The sequence below is a fragment of the Ixodes scapularis genome, unplaced genomic scaffold (genome assembly GCF_016920785.2).
Source record: "Ixodes scapularis isolate PalLabHiFi unplaced genomic scaffold, ASM1692078v2 PGA_scaffold13__105_contigs__length_92229423, whole genome shotgun sequence".
NCBI classification, from domain to species: domain Eukaryota; kingdom Metazoa; phylum Arthropoda; class Arachnida; order Ixodida; family Ixodidae; genus Ixodes; species Ixodes scapularis.
In genome coordinates this window covers 88,683,853-88,706,139 of record NW_024609839.1, presented here as the reverse complement: position 1 = coordinate 88,706,139, position 22,287 = coordinate 88,683,853, and the positions used below count along the sequence as shown (strand labels likewise).

The 22,287-nt window shown below is 44.5% G+C and overlaps 1 protein-coding gene across 1 annotated transcript; it reads left to right on the top strand.

The window, feature by feature from the left end:
- Window positions 1-256: 256 nt before the first annotated feature.
- On the top strand, window positions 257-21,975 carry LOC120841921. The gene is made up of 5 exons (XM_042290023.1): window positions 257-356; window positions 16,526-16,541; window positions 18,665-18,806; window positions 20,076-20,457; window positions 21,521-21,975. Exons 1-5 carry the CDS (start codon window positions 306-308, stop codon window positions 21,797-21,799), a joined length of 870 nt encoding a protein of 289 aa, XP_042145957.1. The 5' UTR covers window positions 257-305; the 3' UTR covers window positions 21,800-21,975.
- The last annotated feature ends 312 nt before the right edge of the window (window positions 21,976-22,287 follow it).

The following is a 22,287-nucleotide window of genomic DNA, read 5'->3' as shown; positions in this document are numbered from 1 at the left end:
GCATCACATAGGGGAGAGCACATATATGAAACAAAGATAGTAAAAAAGTCAACAATATTAAATAAACAACAAAGAAAGATTTTAAGTGAGGTGAACTGAAATATGAAACTCTCTGTACGACGCATTTGGTGTTACGCAAGGCTGCAAGGGTGGGTCACAGGATGATATTAAGCTTTGAAACGTCACATCTGCATTGTAGACAATGTCTCGATTCTCTATAAATACATTGTGGGTGCACGGATTGAGTTTCATTGCCGCATCGGGGTTTCTGCCGTGGGTGTCAAACTTTGACCGGACGAAGTACAATGATTGTCCAAATGCTGCTGTATGGCTTCATTCTCTTTACTGCAGCTTTCGTAAGTTGGATCAACTACTTTTATCCTGCCTTCACACTGGCCCTCGAGTCGCAACCTCGAAGTGGGTCCGCTTGTCTTCATCCTCAAATGCGCGTGAATTTGTGCAGCTTGTTTAAGCAACCGGGATCGCAACCGCTTTGTGAATGCGGTTCAGCAGCCCTCGTGAATACGGCCTTAGAGGCGCCCACAAACCTACTCTCAGTAATTCATTGTAGAAGCTTCGTGCGCGAAACGTACTAGAAGAATTGTATTCGTTACTGGGATCAGTTGCGCCCCGAGGATATGGAGTGTCAAATGGAGTTGCATAGTAATATTTTTGGATGCTTTAAGATGCTAGGGTGTTGTGATACTTTAATTATTACGAACATTCAAGTACATGTGTTTATGGGAAACAAAATAAAAGTATTTGGCGTTTGACAACTCCAGTGGCAGATATTTTAAAATCAAATTGCATTCTCTTCGCACCACTACTCGATTTGATTTTAAACTCACACATTCGCACAGCCATACTTTTCAAAAATCTTGCCCAAGTGAATAGAATAAGACGGCCCACTTCCACTGAATCCTTGATGAGATTATAGACTAAACCGAATATTAGACCATGTAGACCATAAAAATCCCACACAAACTTGCAAAATTTAAAAAAAAAGCAATATATGAAGGAATGTTGCGGTATCGTTTGTCAATGCTTACTAGAGGTCGACAATGCGTCCATCATGCTGTGCGCAGGAGTGGGCCGTTCCTGGCCATAGACAACAGACATTTTTCAAAAGTGTAGCGCCCTCGTGTAGCTGCTTCCCTAATGTATAATTCTCCCGAAAAGTTAAAAATTGGTGCAACTGACCTATGGCTTTAATACTTGTTAGCTGTGATCATTTTTTTATTTATTGTTGGGACAACAGTGACGCTGTAGGTTCATGAAAACAAATATTTTGGAGTATTTTTAGTCGGCAAATGTTTGAAGAACATTGATTTTAGAATGCCTCCTATTCGTAATGACGGAAATTAGGCTGAATCTCTTAACTATCACAAAAGTTTCAAAGCCTTTAAATTTAGTTCTAGCTAACTGATTTCTTAACAACCTGATTTAAAAAAACGTCGAAATATATGAGTCAACATTTATGAAATGACCACAGTGTTCAGTGTTGCCAAAACATTTATGTTTCTCATAATTGGTAACAATAAACTTCTGTAACCGACTGAAATACCAGTGGTGTAACGAAGATTAGAACACTAAATGCAGCACTGTCCACGGTATTCAGTACGTAACAATGTGCACTTTTTGAACCCCCTTTCACGACTGCCTTACCAAACGCGATGATCACTTCGTCCAAAACGTTTAGATCTTATAACCCAAAGACTAAGTAGAAACAATTGCGTACCATTTTAATGTGTCATTGGTGTCACGCATAATTTATGTTCTACTTTCTTTAATTTATTGATGATAAACAAGGAGGATTGACGAAGCCAATATATATTCCTACTGTTTTGAAACTGTAGATACGAATAATGTTCTACTGAATACGTTTTATTTAACATTTCGACAAAAACCCCGAGACTGGGACAAAAAGGGACGGACAAACACAAAGTCTCAAACACAGCTGAATTTTATTTGACAAGGAAGGGTGCTTATATAGGCGTCAAATCCTACACAAATCAAAAGAGACGAAGGAAAGAGAGGGAGAAACCTTCACAAACAAAAGAGGCGAAAGAAAAAAGAGGGAGAATTGGGAAAACCCGTGCCACAAGCAGTACAACAAAAACAAGCATTACAATAGAACTGAAAAGTTTATACAAAAACAAAAGCTAAGTAGAAGGACTAAAGTGCATTAGTCCCCAAGAGACCCCAACACTACAACAGGTCGTTTATACAAAAACAAAAGCAAAGTAGAAGGACCAAAGTGCATTAGTCCTCAAGAAACCCCAACGCTATAACAGGAAGGACGCAACGAACCAACGACCAGGAAACAACAAAGCGAAAAGACTTAAAATCGGAAAAAGGCCTCAACACATCAATTGACAGGACGCGCAGACATCAAATTTGTAAAAACTTTCTTTGTTCTTTATCAATTGTGAGGGATGGCTTATTTACCGCATTCCCATGATTCATGATTGTTATAGATTCTTTTATCAAACGCTTCCGATCATCCTTTCCTGATAAGATGACTGTTGTTGAGTCCCAGTTGGGTAGACAATTATTGCATTCAACTACATTTTTTGATACTTCCGAATAAGGATCTTTGTTTTTGACACAACGTTTGTGTTCGGTGAGACGATCGTTTATACAGCGCTTGGTTTGTCCTATGTAGCATAATCCGCAACCAAACGGGATCCTGTATACTACTCCTGACACACAACTGACCTCTTTTTCCTTGTGTTTTTTAGTGCACCCTGCTCTGGCGGAAGCAAACGGAGTCAAACGATTCAGTTTGTAATCATTGCTGAAAACCGTGCTAATACCATACTTATTACCAATAGATTTAAGATTATGTGAAATCTGGTGAAAAAACGGAAGAACTACACGCTTTGTGGGTGTAAAGGCTGGCACTTTACATTTTCAAAACATGTAAAGGCTGGCATAGTACGCAATTTGGTCAACAGTGCTCTGAAAAAATCATGTTCCCATTTTATTGAGTCTGCTCTCAAGCGCCTGTTTGACCTTCTAAAGCCGCTGGGTACCCTCAAGATTACGTGTTCAATCAGTTGTTGTTTCTCATCTCCCTCAAAAAAAAGTGCCAAAGTGTTCTTCAACCCACAAAGCGTGTAGTCCTTCCGTTTTTTCACCAGATTTCACATAATCTTAAATCTATTGGTAATAAGTATGGTATTAGCACGGTTTTCAGCAATGATTACAAACTGAATCGTTTGACTCCGTTTGCTTCCGCCAGAGCAGGGTGCACTAAAAAACACAAGGAAAAAGAGGTCAGTTGTGTGTCAGGAGTAGTATACAGGATCCCGTTTGATTGCGGATTATGCTACATAGGACAAACCAAGCGCTGTATAAACGATCGTCTCACCGAACACAAACGTTGTGTCAAAAACAAAGATCCTTATTCGGAAGTATCAAAACATGTAGTTGAATGCAATAATTGTCTACCCAACTGGGACTCAACAACAGTCATCTTATCAGAAAAGGGTGATCGGAAGCGTTTGATAAAAGAATCTATAACAATCATGAATCATGGGAATGCGGTAAATAAGCCATCCCTCACAATAGATAAAGAACAAGGAACGTTTTTACAAATTTGATGTCTGCGCGTCCTGTCAATTGATGTGTTGAGGCCTTTTTCCGATTTTAAGTCTTTTCGCTTTGTTGTTTCCTGGTCGTTGGTTCGTTGCGTCCTTCCTGTTATAGTGTTGGGGTTTCTTGAGGACTAATGCACTTTGGTCCTTCTACTTTGCTTTTGTTTTTGTATAAACGACCTGTTGTAGTGTTGGGGTCTCTTGGGGACTAATGCACTTCAGTCCTTCTACTTAGCTTTTGTTTTTGTATAAACTTTTCAGTTCTATTGTAATGCTTGTTTTTGTTGTACTGCTTGTGGCACGGGTTTTCCCAACTCTCCCTCTTTTTTCTTTCGCCTCTTTTGTTTGTGAAGGTTTCTCCCTCTCTTTCCTTCGTCTCTTTTGATTTGTGTAGGATTTGACGCCTATATAAGCACCCTTCTTTGTCAAATAAAATTCAGCTGTGTTTGAGACTTTGTATTTGTCCGTCCCTTTTTGTCCCAGTCTCGGGGTTTTTGTCGAAATGTTTAACCACCACCAGCTCGTTTGCGCCCTTACCTTTTGTACGTTTTATTTTTTGAAGGATTACACAAGGATAACGAGATTAAAACTGCGAAGAATGTTCATGCGTCCTAACGGGGCGCTGCTCATGAGGCGTCTGCTCTCTTCTCTTTTCTCCTCTCTTGCCGTGGGGGCGACTTGAGTTAGGTCTACCCTCACGGAGGTCTGTCCGCACTACCGGCGTCTGCATGATTACCGCCAAAGACATGTAGATGACGCGGACTAAGCATTGTTGGAAATAAAAACTTTCTTTCTCTCTGGCCCGCTTCCGGGCCCCCCGAGCTGGTGTCGGGTATCCCCGGTGCGTGCCAGCCTTCTCCGCGGCTCGGGAGAGCGTGTTACGGGGAAGACGGTGTTGTCGCTACAAGCCTTGTATAGTTTCCCTGCCCACACCTTGGAAGCCCCGGGTTCTCGTCCGTGCGGTCCATCCCGGAAGAACACGTAGTCACAAGGAAGGGTTCCTTACGTCTTGTTTATTCTCCGTCTCCTCCCCGAATGCCCCTGCGCCTCCCACCCACAGAGTTATTACAATAAACGCTATAGCCTCAGCTGGCGCTAGTGTGCTGTTGCATTTTGATGCAGACAGCAGGCAGTCAGAAATTGACTTCCCGTAATGCATTTCGATGGGAAAAAGCGAGTGCATTTTCTCTCTGCGCTCGATTATAAGAGCAAATATCACGAATAATTTGTACATACTAGGCACATTGGAACATTTCTCAGTCACGCAGACGATATAATTGGTCAGTTACAGCATTTTTATTTGAAATTCACGGCATTAAAAACGGTGTTAAAACCGCTTCGTACGTGTATTTATGTGCACTGTCGGACACTGTTAGCGCGAACACGGCGTCGTCGCTTTGTAGCGAACGAACATGTGGAAAACCAAGAGAGACGGCAAAAACTACGCAGTAACACTGGGTAAGTAACTCTTCGTGCTTGCAGACGATCAAAATAAGTTGAAAGTCACGTAATATAGTCCGATTTGCAATAAATAAGTACTGCTTTATTCTTTCTGCTCATGACTATGTGAGAAGATGCTTGTTCTGGGTTGAAATCATCACCTGCACGCTCCAAATCTTTGCAAATAGGGGGAAGCCAGAGGACAGGTGCGCGATAAAAACTGCCCAACGTATACGAAATAATAAGCAAACACGTGCACCTTTCGTAGTCCACGTACTTTATTCTTTACGTTTCGAACTTTTTTTTTTTTTTTTAACCACTCGTAAAGATGCACGACGGGGTCATTTTCATATAGTGAGAGGACAGGCATATTAGCAATATATAAGCACCAACGGAATGCTGGCGAACTTTGAACTCACTCTACATTCCTTTCAATCGTTATTTTGCTCAGAATCGTCGTTCGTTTCTACATACCTGCCATGGAACAGAGGTTTGGGCCTGAAATATAGCGAAGTTTAGCATCGTTCAGTGGTAAAAGAAAAATGCTGTAACTAAAGCAATTACACTTTCACAATATTAATAAAGGTACATACTACACGGTCCAACCGAAATAACAAAAGTTATTTATGTTCTTTTCCGGCGACGAGACAAAATTCACGCGCGTTTTCCCATAGGAATACACAGGAAGACTGGAAAAGTAGACTGCACGCTGTCTGCTTCAATTTGCAACCGGAAGTCCCATAGACACTAGCACCATCTGAGCCTCTAGCGTTTATTGTAATAACTCTATGCTCCCACCCCAGCTGCGCCCTGCCGTCACGTGGCGCTGCCGTCGGGCATTTTGCCCTCTGCCGGAGCAGTGTGGCGGCAGCCACCACACTCCACCCTCCTTCAAGGTGAGCCCGGGCCCAGGTCCAGCTGGTCCAAGAGCAGCGCGGGGTCCGGCTCGTTTTCCGCGTCCCAAAGTGCCCCCGGGCGAATACGGCGCAGAATAACCAGCGCGGCCGCGTCGTCGTCGTGGGTGGTGTTCCCAGTGGACAATTAGCACACCGCACACCGAGCAAAGAGCGGCGCGCTCCTCCTCGGTGAAGGACACCAGAGGGTCGCCGCCATGGCGCTGCGCCAGGGTCCGTCCACGGAACGGAGGGGGGGGGGTAAAGTCGGAGGGCTCGCCCACGAGGGGCCGGGCCTGTTCCACCAGGGAGCCCTCGGCACATAGCCCACGGGGCCTTCGAAACGTTCGGGCCAGATGACCCAGGTCGCCGTACCGGGAACCTCCATGCCCGCGGCACGGACGGAGGCAGGCACCGTACGGGGCGCCCGGGGCGCCTGGCTCTTCCTGTTGCTGCCCTGCTCCCCTGTGCGCCACCTTGGGGGGTCCGCTGGTATGGCGGGTTCCTCCGGCGGTAGTTTCGAACCATCTGGGATACAAGGCAAGTCAGACGGCCACCTCTAATAAAGTGAGATATGTTATCCGTTAGGGAAGAGATATATACGAGGACGGAACACTGACAGGCGACCCCCGTCACCTTGCCCTCTAAGCACCCAATGAGAAGTTATTCAGCCGAAATAAGTGGCCGCGCCGCTTGATGGTGTCTTTCCAACTGCAGCGGCAAGGACCCTCCCGTAAGGTGCCTCCTCTCTATGCTCCTCCCCTCCTTAACGTAAAAAGGTCTCCCACTAAAACTGTAGGGGCTTGTGTGCCTTCTTTCGCTGTCCTCACCGCCGCCTCATGTTGTACCGTGGCGGGGGTGGTGTAGGAACCTGTGGGCAGTGGTCAGGATCACTTTCAGCTGGATCCTGGAGCACTTCTAGCTGTGAAAAGTTTTATGCGGGTAACATGAATGGGAGGGGGGGGGGGGGGTGGACCCGCACACTTCACCGGACTCGCAATGCACCAGCTCGTAAGTGACGTCAGATAGTGCTTTGCTGATGCGGTAGGGGCCTTCCGACCTATTGGCCAGGGACGCCGTGAAGCCCCTAGCCGCGTCATTAAGCGGATGAGTTCGCCTCAGCACCAGATCTCCTACATTAAACCTCCAATTCCGTCTCCCTTTGTTGTACTGGTCCGCTTGCTGGAGTCTCGAGATGTCTAGGTTCTCTCGAGCATCACGTAGGTTCCCAAAGAAGCGCTGCTGAAGATCTGCTGCGAACTGCGTAGTGGTGCGCTGCACGCGTGCTTGATCTGTGCAAAGAAGACCATTTTCCAGGGGAAACACGAGCTCTTTTCCGAAGTTCAGTAGGGCTGGGGTAAAACCCGTAGACCGGTTCACTGTTGTGCGTGTGGCGAATGCCATTTTCCGCCAGTTTCGCGTCCCAATCCTTGTGCTGCCTTGTGTGCGTGACCAGCGTCATTTTCAGGTTTCGGTTTACTCTTTCCGTAACATTCGCCTGTGGGTGGTACGGCGACGTTTTTTTGTGCCGTATCCCCAATGCCTTGCATGCGTCCACAAACACCCTGCTAATAAAATAAGAAGCATTGTCCGTAATGAGTGTTGCAGGAAAGCCGAACCGGGCGAATGTCTCGAGAATGCAATCTCAGATTCTCCTGGAGAAAAAGTTTGCGCAGAGGAAACAGTTCAACCCATTTTGTGAAGTGGTGCGTAACTACAAGCAAATACTGGTTTCCTCCTGGACTACGGGGGAAATGTCCGACCACGTCGCATGCAACGCATTCCCAAGGGTATCTACTTTCGACCGATTTCATTAAGCCTGGTGGTTGTCCCCCTCGGGGCTTTTCCTTCTGGCACGCCGTACAACTGCGCGTGTACCTCATTACGTCCTGTCTCATACCGGGCCACGTTGCAATTTGGGCTAATTTTTCGTAAGTCTTGCTCCCACTGCTGTGTCTGGCCAATGCGGAGTCCTGCATATATCTCATGAAGGACTTACGCAGTTTGCGAGGTATCACGGACCGTAACGGCGAACCACAGGCCTCGGCTTCTTCCTGGCGGATATACCTCAGCAGGATATTGTCGCTGCTCAGCAGGTACGAGTCGAATTCTCCAGGACCCTCGGCGTCGGTTGGGCTCCGTTCCGCCAGGGCCTGCGCCACCCGCTGGCAGAGCCCATCGACTTGCTGGGCCGTCCGGAGCTCCTCTCTGCTCACCAGTGTTCTCCATCTTGAACACGTGGCGATAGGAACGGAGATAGCCACCGCCACCAAGTCGGGATCCACCTGCATCTCCTGCCCGAGAAGTGTAGCACGGGACAGCGCATCTGCCACGTGGTTAGTCACACCGCGCTTGTACTCAATGATGTACTTGAAGCGCTGGAGTGTTAGTGCCCATCGAGCGAAGCGGCCTGCTGGGTTTTGAAGTCCTTTCAGCCAAGAAAGAGCCATGTGATCAGTTTGAATACAAAATGACGCTTCATCCAGGTACATGTCAAACTTTCTTAGGGAAAAGATAGTCGCCAGGCACTCTTTCTAGGTGGTATAATAATTCCGTTCTGCTCCGGTAAGCGTATGGCTGGCGAATGCTACCGGTCGAAGGAGGGTGTCGTACTCTTGTAAGATAACTGCTCCCAAGCCGTAATCGCTTGCGTCGGTTTGCAAAGTGAACGGACGATTCAAGTCTGGGAGGTGCAGGCGCGCGTTGTCTGTCACAGCCTTAGAAAGAGTTGCAGACGCGATCTCCTGCTGTTCGCCCCAACACGCTTCGTTTTCTTGCGGAGAAGTTGATTCAGTGGCGCCGTTATTTTGACACATCGCGGAGTGAAATCCCTGTAAAAAGCGATCATACCGAGATATTTCTGCAAAGCTTTGACGTCACGGGGCGGGGGGTATTCCGTTATCGCGCGTAGCTTATCCTCGTTTGGACGCAGCGTGCCGCCATCAACCACAGAACCGAGAAGTTTGATTTCCGGCACTGCCAACTGTGCCTTCCCTGGATGAATTGTAGGGCCGGCCTGGCGCATTCGTTCTAGTACAATGGGGAGATGTACGAGATGCTCCTCAAAAAATCGTGGAAACACGACGACGTCATCCATGTATGCCATCGCAAATTCGTACTTCGCATCGCCGAGCACGACATCCATCAAGCGCTGAACGCTGGCAGACGAATTAGACAACCCAAAAGGAAGGCGAGTGAATTCGAATAACCCCCTGTGGCAAATGAATATCCGTTTTTGGCACATCAGCGGGGTGGACCTCGATTTGAAGAAACCCCCGGCTACAGTCAAGGGTCGTGAAAACGGTCGAGTTTCCGAGGGCGTACATCGCCGAGGAGATACTAGGGAAAGGATAACTGTCTCTGATTGACACTTCATTTAGTCGCCTATAGTCCACACAAAGCCTGGCTATACCATCCTTCTTTGTGGCCAGAACCACCGGTGAGGCCCAAGGGCTTTTTGACTCACGTACTGCGCCGGTGTCGATCATTTCTGCGAGCGCCGTATCCAAAAGTTGGCGGTTGTTGGCACTGATGGGTCTCGCATTACACCTCCGGGGTGGTGCGTCCTTGGTTTCGATTCAGTGCCGCAGGAGATCGGCTTTCCTAGGTCTTTCCGTGAATATCGGCGAGAAGGGTTCCAGCAGGTGCTGGAGCTTCTTCTGGTTTTTTTCACCGCAACACTTTTGCACAACCTTGAGCACGCTGTCTGGAAGTAAAGACACCTGCCCGGCAAAGTTTACCGGAAACGCTTGGCCGCGGATACAATCCTGCCGTCTGGTAAACGGCGTTAATGGGCCTTTTCCGCGAATGTTGGGCGCCATCTATCGGCAAGCAGGAGAGGCGTTTTGATGGCCTGCCTTGCTTCCGTTTCTGCCCCAACCACAGTGGTCCGAACGCGGTCGGGAACTGGGCTCACTGTTTGTTTTTCCTCTATCCAATACAATCGACGAGCAGATTTGTATTCAATTAATGTGTTAACTACGGACGACTTCGTCCGTTTGTACATTTTTTTTTTTTCTTTTTCCGAATGAATGGACGACTGATTTCGCCGTGGCGCCCGTTGTGACTGACGACACAGTTGAAGCTCTCTTCGACCTATGAGAAAGTACAAACGGTTACATCAAACTATAGGATTCATGTCATATGCAGTACCGACAGTAAATTCAGAAAATATTCGAGACCAAGTTACAGTTAAGAAAAGCCTTTTTTTTAATTGCAAGCTATTTGTTTAATTTGCTCGAAAATTTTAATTGGCAAGATGTATACTCATAAATGTGAAAGCTTACTCTAAACCGTCCGAAAAACACCGGCGCCTGAACGTACCAATGTAATTCTCATCAAAGGTGTATTTTAGTGGGGGATTTCACCTTGTGAAATTTCAACGCGTAGCTCCATTTCTACTATAAAGTGAGACCAACGAACTTGGCCGGGTCAACGGCGGACTTGTTTGCGAGCGCCGCTGACCCTGGCGAGTTTGTTGGTCTCGTTTTTGCTGGAAAAAAAGCACCAGTTTGAAATTTCACAAGGTCAAATTCACCACTAAAATACATGCTTAAAAAATATCTAAGATTAATACGTGCAGCCACTGATTTCTCAGCGAGCCTCATCATTGATGCCACCCCACTTCAGGCTACAGCTGTGTGTGACTGTAGGTCCTGAAGAAAAAACAAAATCGGCCACACCTGTTTTCTTTTTTTTTTTGTCTCTATTTTTACTTTAGCGCCTGTAGACAATGTCGCAAGCTTATTTTTTGTTTACTCGATACATACACAAGGACAACAGATCAAGATGATTGTTTCCTCTTTCTTATTTAACCACAAGATCAACAGATGCGGTCGTGGTAGCGATAGATCTGCTCTCATTACACTTTCTGAGTGTGCACGTAGCAACAAACTGTGCAGCATAACCTTTTACCTGTCGACGCGAACGCCGACACGCCGGGAGTCTCATGACGAAAAGTGTTGTGAGCTGGCCGCCCGGTTGTCGATGCGAGAGCAGACACGCCGGGAGTCTCAAGACCGCGAACGGTGTGAGCTGGGCGCCCGGGTGTCCACGCAAAATCGGACACGCCGGGAGTCTCACAACGGAGAGTGTTATGAGGAAGAAAAAGTGATGGAGGGCCACCGAGGGTTGATAGAAAAGCGCCAGTTCCCGGAGCCAGCGCCTCCCCCCAGCTGCGCCCTGCCGTCGCGTGGCGCTGCCGTCGGGCATCTTGCCCTCTGCCGGAGCAGTGTGGCGGCAGTCACCACAGCCTCTACAAAACTGTTCAATTTCAGCGAAGACTTGTGTTGAAACTTTTAAGTTTGCTTGAAATGACAGTCATGTCACAAGTCCGTCGAGTCACAGTCAGTGCCTCCATGTGTCAATCGTGTCACAGGTCAGCCGCGCCGCGTGTCAGTCGGGTTACGAATTAATCAGTCGCACCTGCTGATGGCGCGCGCCGCTTCTGCTAGTCTTATGGTGAATTCCATTCGCAGATCTCGAGCGCTCCAAAAGCGCTCCCTTCGGAGCGCGCATATTCGGCTCGCAGATCTGTGGCTCTAGTTGGTCATCTTCCGCTCGTAGATCTCTGGCAGCGCCCGCCCCGTGGAGCGCCCCAAATCGTGCCACAATCGCTCCGTGGAATCCCACAGATCTTGGCGGAAGTTGACAGAGCGCCCTGCGTCATCGGACGCTTCTACCTCGCGTAGGTCAGAAATACAAAGCCGGGACTGGAGCATGGCAAATCGTAAGAGCTGACATTTGTGATCGTGAAAGAAAGAACGAGAAAAAGAACGAGAAAAAATTTGGTGGTAGACGCAAGGTTAAGCCTGTTCATTTTGCAGCCACTGATTGTTTACCTTTTTACGGTGCATGCCGCCGGCGTTTTCTCGTGCAATAAAGCAAGAACAGATTAGGCAACGACCGTGCAAGCGATGGTTTGTTACCTCTTTGTTTTTATTAAAGTCCTACCAGCAATCTGAACTCCACAAATGGCGATCGCTGTGCATGCCCCGCCGCTTCGAGGCGGTCGAAAGCTATGTGACGGGAGCGAACTGGGACGTGTTCCTCGTGACTTGTGATACGGGCTCCATTGTACGGATATTTTCACCTGGCCAGTGTCGCGTGCTATTTCTGCATTTAAACAGTGACCGTTGTGTCTAGTCGTCGCAATGCTCAAACGGCTGAGGCGTTGGTCGGCTTGTCAAGTTCGAGCAGCGGCCATTTTGAACAGCCGATCGTCTCGGGCTTTGGTCTCCAGGCGTGTCGGTGGGTCGCTCCAAAAATGCGAGTCCATCTTTCGCTCGTCAATTCGGAGCGCGTCCTACGGATCGGATTTTCGCCTCCCTCGCAAATTTTGGAAAGCGCTCCGGATGTATGAGTGAAATTCACCATTAAACGAGGTAGTTGCGGGCGCGCTCGGAAATCAATAAGCAAGGTTATATGAGAACGGTAAGTGCTAACGAGTCTTGGGTACTGGGTAGTATCGCGATACTAGTATCGCGATACTGTAACTTGTTAATTTTTTTTTTGTAACTCGATACGTTTTTTAAGCGACTGTAACGATAACTTAAATACTTATTTGAAGAAGTAACTAAAAAGTATCTGCAAAGATAGATTATTTTCGCGAAAAAAATGACCTTATTTTGTGACCACGTATGGGTTCAACCATGTATGGAGTTTGGGGCCCACGTTAGACGCGACAAAATAAAACATTAACTTAAAAATTTGCCCTTGGAGTGCCGGAGCAAAGGGCAAGCGTTTTTCTTGTTTTTTTGTTTGTTTTTTTTTTTTTCATCGCGCGGAAAAGCTCTTTGATCATTTCTTTTATTTAAACCTTCATGCGCGTGGTTCTCTCACCCGGTCATCACCCTTTCCGGCCTCATCGAACACCCCGGCCTCTTCAGGCAAGTGACAGAGCCACCTCGCGGAAACACGGGACGTGTAGACACCTAACGGTGAACTGTTTAAAGGCCGACGCACACTTCGCACTTTCCACTTTCGCCCGCCTCCCCTTTTTCTATATCCTCCCCGCTTTTTACCTTACTAAAACTTGGCTCCCCCTCGCAGCTTAGGGGAGGGGAGCGCTAAGAGGATTATCTTCCGTGCGGAAAACCGAGCTAGTACGTCGGCCTTTTAGAGAAAGAGGAAGAGAGAGAGAACGTCGCAAGAAAGAAAGAAAATAGTAGGATGGTAATTAACCGTTATCGCTCAAACGAAAGGCTGTCATGAGGGACGAACGGCAGGGGATACCGTGGCCTGATATGAACTGCACTTTGACCTTGTCGAGTGCAGTGGCAATAGCTTCTCTGCTTGCTGCAAACACTGCAAAGTCCTCTTCCTTTAACTTTCGCATGCAACTCGGGGTGAGTTTCGACTTTCATTCCTGAACGCTACCGCTAGGCATGGAGACGGAGCGATGAAAGGCTGAAACACTACGCTCTCCAGCCTCAACGACTTTCCCACCGTTAGGAAAGCTTTTTACGCCTGAAGGCTGCGCTGCCGTCCAGCGCACCCGTTGAGCGCCTCTTCAGCAAGAAAAGGGTTGTGCATCCAAAGGGGAAAGTTGAGTGATGATAACTTTGAAAAGCAGTTGCTGCAGCGTTACATGAAATAAATAATTTATTATTTAGTCCATTTCCTATCGAAGCTACATACGTTGGATATAACAAAGTCGTGCGTTGGTAATAATATATATCTCAAAAACTGAAATGAGAGTTTTCTGAGGGTTCAAAAAAAAATCGTAGTCATTTTGTACCGTCATCAATGTCTTCATAGTTAAATTTGAAAAAAAAAATCTAAAATATCTTGAAAGTGATTACGTTACTATGCCGATATAACTGCAACTGTAACGCGTTACTTTTATTTTTAGGTAACTGTAACTGTAACTTAAATACAATTCTGACAAACTATCTGTAATTGTAACTAATTACTTTTTAAAAGTAACTTCCCCAAGACTGGTGCTAAGTTCTAACTATCTTTTAAAGTGCACTATGGATTACAGAGCTGCGCATATAATTAAAGGATGGTGTAAACTCTCAGACACACTGCGCTCATCGTTTTTCTAAAAACTGATGCCGCTACATAGTTGTCCTATTTTTCTCCGGAATATAATTTTCTCTTCGCATTCAAAACAAAACAAAAGAAAAAGAAAAGCTAAAAAAATACCGTATTTTTACAAGCCTATAAATTAAGGCGGGAGTATTGCGCTGAAATGACACCTCTCAGCTACAGTAAATGGTTCTAAATTGTTGCGTATAAATACAAACAAGTGTCCCTTATGAAAAAACCGTGCAAGGTAAACAATGCAGGAAAATCATGCTTCCGTGCTTGAACATTTATTCGCACTTGCTACCGGCGCTCTGAAGCAGACAGCATCAACTAACGCCCCGACGCAGTCGGTATCAACTGACGCTTTACACACTCAAAAATATGGGGTATAGTACTTTCATACCTTGTCCCATATATAGCACAGTAGAAACTACAATTCGACGTTCAGTCCACTGATGACGAAGTGACTATACCAACATTCACGAGCGGCTTGATAGTCGAGTGATACAACTTAATAAAATAGCTTATGCACGCATCAAAGACTACTGCAAAACACTCAAGGTTTTGTTGGCCCGGCTATAAAAATCCCGTATATTTTTGTTTGTTCTTTCTGTAGTCTTTGATACGTACATCAGCTAATTAGTAAGTTATATCACACAGCTATCAAGCCGCTCGAAAATTTGGTGTCGTCTGTTCAACGTGAGTGGACTGAACGTTGAAATGTAGTTTTGGTCTGTCATGTGGGACAAGGGGTGTAAACACCAAACCTCCTTCCCCCTAATTTATTAGTGTTAGGCAGACGGTATTGACCGACGCTTAAAAGCAGACGACATCAACCGACGTTGTGAAGCAGACGAAACCGACGGTCTAAAAAAGAGCAACCGGCGTTCTGAAGCCCAGACGGCATTACGCTTGGTTCGACCGTCTCCTCGTGTTGATAGTTATACCTCCCTCTGCTTTTTGATAAATAATTTAATTCGTCTGCTTTTTTCACAAAATTTAGGTTTTCGCGTTCAGTTTTAGCCTGCTTTCACCCGTCAAGTTTTGGACTCTGTGCTGACAGTTTATTTATTTTCTGCTTTTCACGTTTTATTTGTGTTTACCTTTTTATTGAATATTTAGTTTATTCTTTCGCGCTTTGGCCGTAAATTCTGCCCATCTGCTGTGTCCGTCTACTTTCTTTGTTAACGTGGTTAGTCCTGTTCGTCAGTTTTATACTCGGCTGACTTTTGCAGGCCTGTAGCTCTACAGTTTGGAGGAGCGACCCTGTCAAGAAAAATCAGATATTTTTAAGTCGGGTTTACGTTGTGCGTCAGCACGCTCAGTCAAACGGATATAAATTTGTGAAATGAAAGACCCGGAATATTAAATGTTTAACACTAATTTTAGCGCTTTGATAATTTATTTTAATGGCAATCACCAAGTCCAATAATTGAAGTAGAAGAATAGTGATTGTATATATGTTCCTGAGCTATAAGATGTTTTTATTTTCTGTAAAGACACCAAACTGTTGAAGAGAACGTGCATGTAGTTATAAAAGAAATCTTATTATTCTTTCAGATTACTTTTCTTGGCTTTCAGACACAACATCTGGCACTTTTTTTTTTATTTGTTTGCAAAATAGCAACTCTCACGAAATTACTTCTTCGCATGAAAGCAAAAACTGACTGTAACAATTAAGAGCTTGCTATTGCAGGTGTAAATCACTCAAAAATTATCAATATTTATCTTTTCATAAGCCCGGGAAAAAAAATTTAAGATCGCAAAAACGTCTGGGAGCACGGCTATGTTTTTTTATTGAGATTACAGATGATTAACCTAATAATCAACCAAATTTTAACAACTAAAATTAATGTCGCAAAATATTTTTTTCTTGAACCCAAGTATTCCTCGGTAGAATGACCCAATTCTTCGAGTCAGCCATTATTTACGCGCGTGTCCTCAGCATGTATTGAACGCGATGGTTCCATTAGCGATCGGCATGGACTCAGCTTAGCTCGTATCGAGGGCCAGTTCAGAGACAGTGTTTGGCGAAGACTCGGATTCAATCCCAGGTTTCGTGTTCAAGAAACGGCGACAATCAGTGTTGCTTGATGAACTTCTGAAAAAGGCTCTGCTTGGAGGAGGAAGTCAACAAAAATAGATATGGACAACCGGCGTCTTGCAACATTTATCTCACAACGCACGTCCCTGGTCTTTCAAAGTCATTCTTTCACAATATAGTTACAAAAACCTTCAACAAATCGAAGAAGTTTGCTCAGGACTCAGACGGCAGACTTCTAAGATTAAGGTATTTACGCCCTTGAGTCACAATATGAAATGCCTTAACATTGAAGGAAATTACATCGAAAAATGTGTTATGGCATGTGAAATTTATTTAAAAAATAAAGTATTTCACATACTTTTGGTAAGTTTTTTATTACAACACAAAACTTATATTCTGGATATATCCCTTATATGTTCGCATTATTATTCGCATGAACATTAAATTCCTGCCATGTCTTTAACATGTAATATATAATATCCAAGTTGCCACAACAATATTTTTTTTATCAATTTCAGGCTTTGGAAGTCGAAGGTGAGTCGGTTTTTTTTTATTTATTATTATATATTTACCTACTGTCACGCGCGTCGCCGAGCGAGCGCGTGCGTGGTCGAATTGGTTACCGTGCTCGGCTATCAAGTGGAGGCGCCATGTTCGATTCTAAGGAACAGACTCCTCTTTTATTAATTCTTTCAACTTGACATTCTCGTAAGTTCGAGAACCGTGTCGTCTGATTGAGTTGCGAATGTTTTACATGCCGAACGCTCTATCCCGAATGTTCCAGAAACCCACGCGGGTACAAAAGATGCTCCGCGTGGCTGCCCGGGGTCAGTCTCGCTCTTGCGCTCGATCGTATTACTCCGGCGACCTTCGACGCCTGCGACGCTACCTCTCTGTATTTTTGTTTTCGGCACAAGTTCGCCCCATTAAACGTTTTGTTTCTGTTCATTCGTCACCTCATCATCTGTCATTCTAGACAGATGATGAGGCGATGATTCCGCCGATATAATGTTCATAACGCAATTGAACTGTGTTTTTCTTTTGCGTCTTAAAGAATGGCAGAAAAATACGTAATGACTCACCTTCGAATAATTCAGTCAAGACAAATTATGAAAATTGTTCACTGGCTACAACGTGCGGAATATTTAACACATTAGTAACTGACGGCCTAAACACACTTGGCGTGACCTATTATTATGACGCTTGATGATTGATGGTTCGTCGTCCACCATTCTTATCTTCTGATGCCACAACCTCATTGGCTGCTGGGCAATAAGAACACACCCAGAACCTGCAATGTCCTATGTTTCTTAAGATGTCAGTGACATATAGCTTAACAACTAGCCCTACGGAGTGTTATATGTTTCTGGTTAGAGTGAACGCCTGCACCAAGTAGATGGAAGTTCGCAGCACTTTGGTGCTGTCGGCCAGGAGCTTAGAAGTTTGTTGGCATATTTTCAAATACAAAGCAAAGTTGTTCTTTTTTTTTCTTTTTGGAATGGCAGTTCTTTTTTAAGGTAAATCGTGAATTTCTGTAAACAGATTAGGATTAATTTGGGTATGACGTTACGTTACTCAGCTCTGATGAATGTATACCATAATGATAAACGGACTTACCTATATGTTATGCTTTGCTTCAGCATAATTCAGAGCAAAGTCAAAGCATAGGTAATATACACATGCACAGAAGAATATTAAAAAAAACACATGGTTCAGGGCACATTCACAGCGCTTAATTTATTCACTTAGCGGGGATTAACATGTCCAGAGTAGAAGGACAAACGCCATGATTGCGTTTTAGGTCCTTCTTGATCTCGGTCTCGTAGTATCGGCTGCACTCTCACCTACGGCGAAACGCGGTGCAGTAAGTGAAAATATTGATAAGCCCTCCTTGAATAAAAAAAGAGTAAAAAAAGGGCAGAACTATGCGCTCACAACTCAAGTTTATTCAGAAAAAAATGAAATGGATACGCACATAGCACTTCTAAACCGGACGAGCGTGCGCCCTCCTAAGGTCATTGACAACCTCAGGAACGCAGGACGAGGCGACTTCAGAACATTTTAACATCGCTTCGCAACCAATCACATTGCGGCGTTGACGGATAAGAACGCCGAAGAACGAATTACGAGCAAGCAGCGTAAACATAACTGCCACGCCCTATGTTTCTTAAGCTGTCGCTGGCGATAGTACACTGTATCATGACATTATTATGTAATCCTGATTTATGAGCTCAAGACCACGCTAACAATACGAACACTAAAAAAAAATACAATATATCAAAATCTAACGAAAAAAGAAATTACATCTCCTTTTTTATTAGAATTAAAGAAGGTTGGCTTACTCAAAGGGATCACTGCTTTTTTTATATAATATGTGTCAAGTAGCCTTCTTGATAATGGGTCTCTGTTTTAAATGTAGAGCCGTGTCGCTTGCTCCTGCACTTTGTCCCCCATTGTCCTCGTTTCTGTTCGCGTTGTTTTTATCATGGACGTTCACCAACCTGCAAAACATTACTTTCTGGTATGAATAATGAGTTTATTTTTTATTTTTATTACTCTTCCTATTCTTGATCATGGCATTTTATATTAAGACACATTTGTGAACAATTTGAACCTGACCACCTCGACCTGCTTGCTCGCTTTGCTTCTCTCTGCAGAGACCCCCCCGAAGGTCTTCAATCTCACGGATGCATTAGAGTCCTTTGTTAAGATTTTTGAACTAGCATACCCAGCCAAAGTGAAGTGGACAGATATGTGGTCGGAGCGTGAAGAAATGAAAGAACTCTTCCCTACTAAAATGTAACTAAAACTCAGCCTTAACTCTCACACAATTGGAAGTATATTACGACATTTTTCTTCTACGTGATGTTTTTGTTTGTTTTTTTAATTCGTCTCTGCAACACGGTGTTATCAATATAGCAAAATAACAGGTCTGGTTTTTCCTCTATGATATTCACATCGAGTGATTCGGCCGCAAAATAGAAGCACCTGATTTTTGTACCCCACTGGAAACAAAAACAAAAACAATAGATATACTAAAGATTCCTAATATGAGGCTAGACAACATTTTACGGGAAAAAATCAGTCAACTGGAATAAAGAAACTCAGCAGGAAGAGCTTAAAAAGAGACAGACGTGTAACTCAGAAAGCATTCGAACAATAATAGACTGCTAAAAGAATTATACATTTACTGATAAAAAAAAACATTTAGGTGCCTATATTTCTATGGTGAAATGGACACCAGTTTTGTGTTCCCCAACCCGGTATTGCCAGCGAAAGTATGAATTAGGCCCGATTACTGATCAACGGTTTCTTGATTGCTTCGTTAGTTTGAAAATATAAATTGTCACCGACAAAGTTAAAACAGCTGGGTGTGTCTTCCGAATGCCCGGGGTTCAGTACCGGCTTCGTGTCTTTCGTCGTACTTTGACTGCGTCCCCGTGCACGAGGTGCACGAGACAACGAAGCATTGTCAAGGGCATGAAACTCACACTGTAGGCGAGACAACCGAAGCTATTCCCTACCCGAGGTACAGTCCTCCGGATCAAAATTATGTTCTTGTCTCGACAATTTGGTCCTTAAAACCCCAAAGAATCCAAGGTGGAGCCAAACTTGTCCTTCTTTGACCGGAGTCTGCGTTTCTTGGCCCTGATTCTCCAAACAAGCGCACAAGCTTGGCTTTGCTGTCGGTAGTTTGGCTGTCATCTGTCATCTCTGGCCCTAAATCGCGAAACAAGTGGCAGACATATAGGCTTCACTTCTATGTTCTGGTTCGGTTTTAATGGGGCGAATTTGGGTCTAAATTTCCAAACAAGTTCTAGATTTTTTGCTTCGGTGGCGAACCAGAAAAAAATTGTGACGAACCAGAAAAAAGCCATAGAAACTCCAAAGAAAAATGGCATGGCGTTAACTAACGCCTTCGACTAAATCCGTACAAGGCCCAAGCTAGACCCTTAAGATTGCCAAACCTGTGCCAAATTTGGCGTTTCTCCGACCTGCTACTTCGAGCCCTTTTTTACCTTGTCGATGACTATGACTGGATCATTTTAAATATGTCTTGCTTCAAAGATTTCAGGTAACAGTCGAAAGGGGCCCTATAACAATTGGTGAGCCAAACGCAAACAGCAGTACCCGCACTCTTCTCTACGCAAATCTGTATGACAATGAAGCTAATGCAAGACAAACGTATACCGTCACGCATACTGCCATTCGTAAGGAAAAATCATCTCACACGGTGAAACTAGGATTCAGCCTCGGCCTTGAGCTGTCGGGAGGATTTACATTCGAAGAAACACTCGGGCTGAGTGGCAGCGTCGGAATTAAGACTGAAAGAGAAACTGCCAAGACAGACACTGAAACGAAACTCAAGTCTTTTGCTGTCGCCACGAGTGTCACCGTTCCTCCTAACAGGACCATTCAAGTGGAATGGTACGCCACCACAACTCAAAAAGTACGTGATTTGCTATCTCTATCCAGGGTGCCACTGCCAACTTTCTTTTCTCGGGGAGACTAGAAATGCAAATTTCTGACTCGCAGATGTTGACAACTCAATTAGCAGCATTACGAATTGTGAGGTTGCTTTGTTGTTGTTGTTTTTTGTTTTATCAAAGCCTCCTCGTTTTGTCTCTCTTATATGTTTGTCCGATCAAATCTGTTATGCCCGAGTCCCACTAGAGCGACAAACAGAAACAAACGACAGCGACAAGCCTCTAACCCAGGCAGCATGCCCGCGATGGTATGTACCTTTCGCAGGCGTTTAGTCGTTCGGTGCCCGTGAAGTAAGCACGAGTGATTGCAAGTCTGCCAAAGGTACCCCCGCGTGCATGATGCTTGTGTTTGAGCAGTCTCCTTTACTCGACAAAGCCTTTCAAATCGCGAAAGACTCTGGTTTAAGGCTTGTCGCTGTCGTTTGTTTCTGTTTGTCGCTCTAGTGGACCTCGGGCATTACGATCATTATTATCAGTCTTCCCTTTATGGCTTTGCCTTACAGATTTCTATTATATTTAATAAAAGCGAATAATTGTTATTGACGCTATCTCCGCAAAACGGTATTTACCTGCTCTGGGTATTATTTATCAAAACAAAATTTTGTGAGTTCTTTATAAAAGAGGTAACGCGTGATCGATATGAATCTTGTGAGGGGAGCGTTTGAAGCTGTGTTTAATTTGAAAACTAATCTTTCGAAAAGGGTAAGCTCTCCTTTGTTATGTTTTGAAAACAAGACAACAAATGTAACGATATTATCACTGCGTATTTTGCTATGCCATTGCATATTGTAACTAAGACTGGAAAGCCTCCTCTAGACCAAGTACTTCTAAAAAATAAAGAAACAAACACGCATACTTTATTTACTCCGCTTTGACAAGAAAACACTCCTTGCGCATTACTGTAACACCGAACGCCGCTAGAAAAAAATCCAGATCTTTGTAAAGGTACATACGCTTTTTAATAACGCAACCAATTGCTTATTCAAGCTTTATAGACTCTCCGAACGTTGTTCTTGTTATTTCCAGGATTTTGTGTGGAAGCGGATTGTGACCATCAGTGGATATTTTGCTATGGGGCTGCAGAATAACATGGAAAACACGAATGTACTGATCCTTCCAGTGAGTTACCTTGCCCTTGTGAACAAGGAAATGACAGTAGTAGGCGGCAGGCACGTGCAGTTCGAGGCTTCTGGTATATTCAGAACAATCACCGTGCCGGAATCTGACATCTACACAACAGACGTGACGGACGCTTTAAGGGACAAAACAACGACGATTTCTGGATGGTCTGGGACTGTTGGGTAAATTTCAGAACCAGGCGGGCGCTTTCGACATATTAAAGTGGCGGCCCCACGTCCGCAACCATAATACCGGTGGCTTCTGTGCTCAACATCGCGATTACGTTAAGCTGTCTTTTCGTTTGTCAAGATTTTTTCTTCTTCTTCACTTTTTTTCGCAATAAAAGCATTTTTGTGTGTGTTCAGAAAGCAATATTTATCTCTCAAAACGTAGCTCACAATAAAGAAAATATCAAGTTTCTTGGTTGATGGATTTGTTACACAACCAACTGGCATTCTCGGTTTATGAATAGGTAGAAGAAGGAAATTATCAGTTTTGTGTTGACGTCTTGTGTTTCAAATTAGTGCATGTATATTTTGCTATATATATTTGAAAAGTGTTTTTTTTTTTCTGAAAATTTAAAGTGCTGTAACTCATGCCTGACAACGTAACTCAGCAACAATGTTTTAGAACCGATTCCGGCAAAATAACGTGGGAACGAAACAACTCGCACT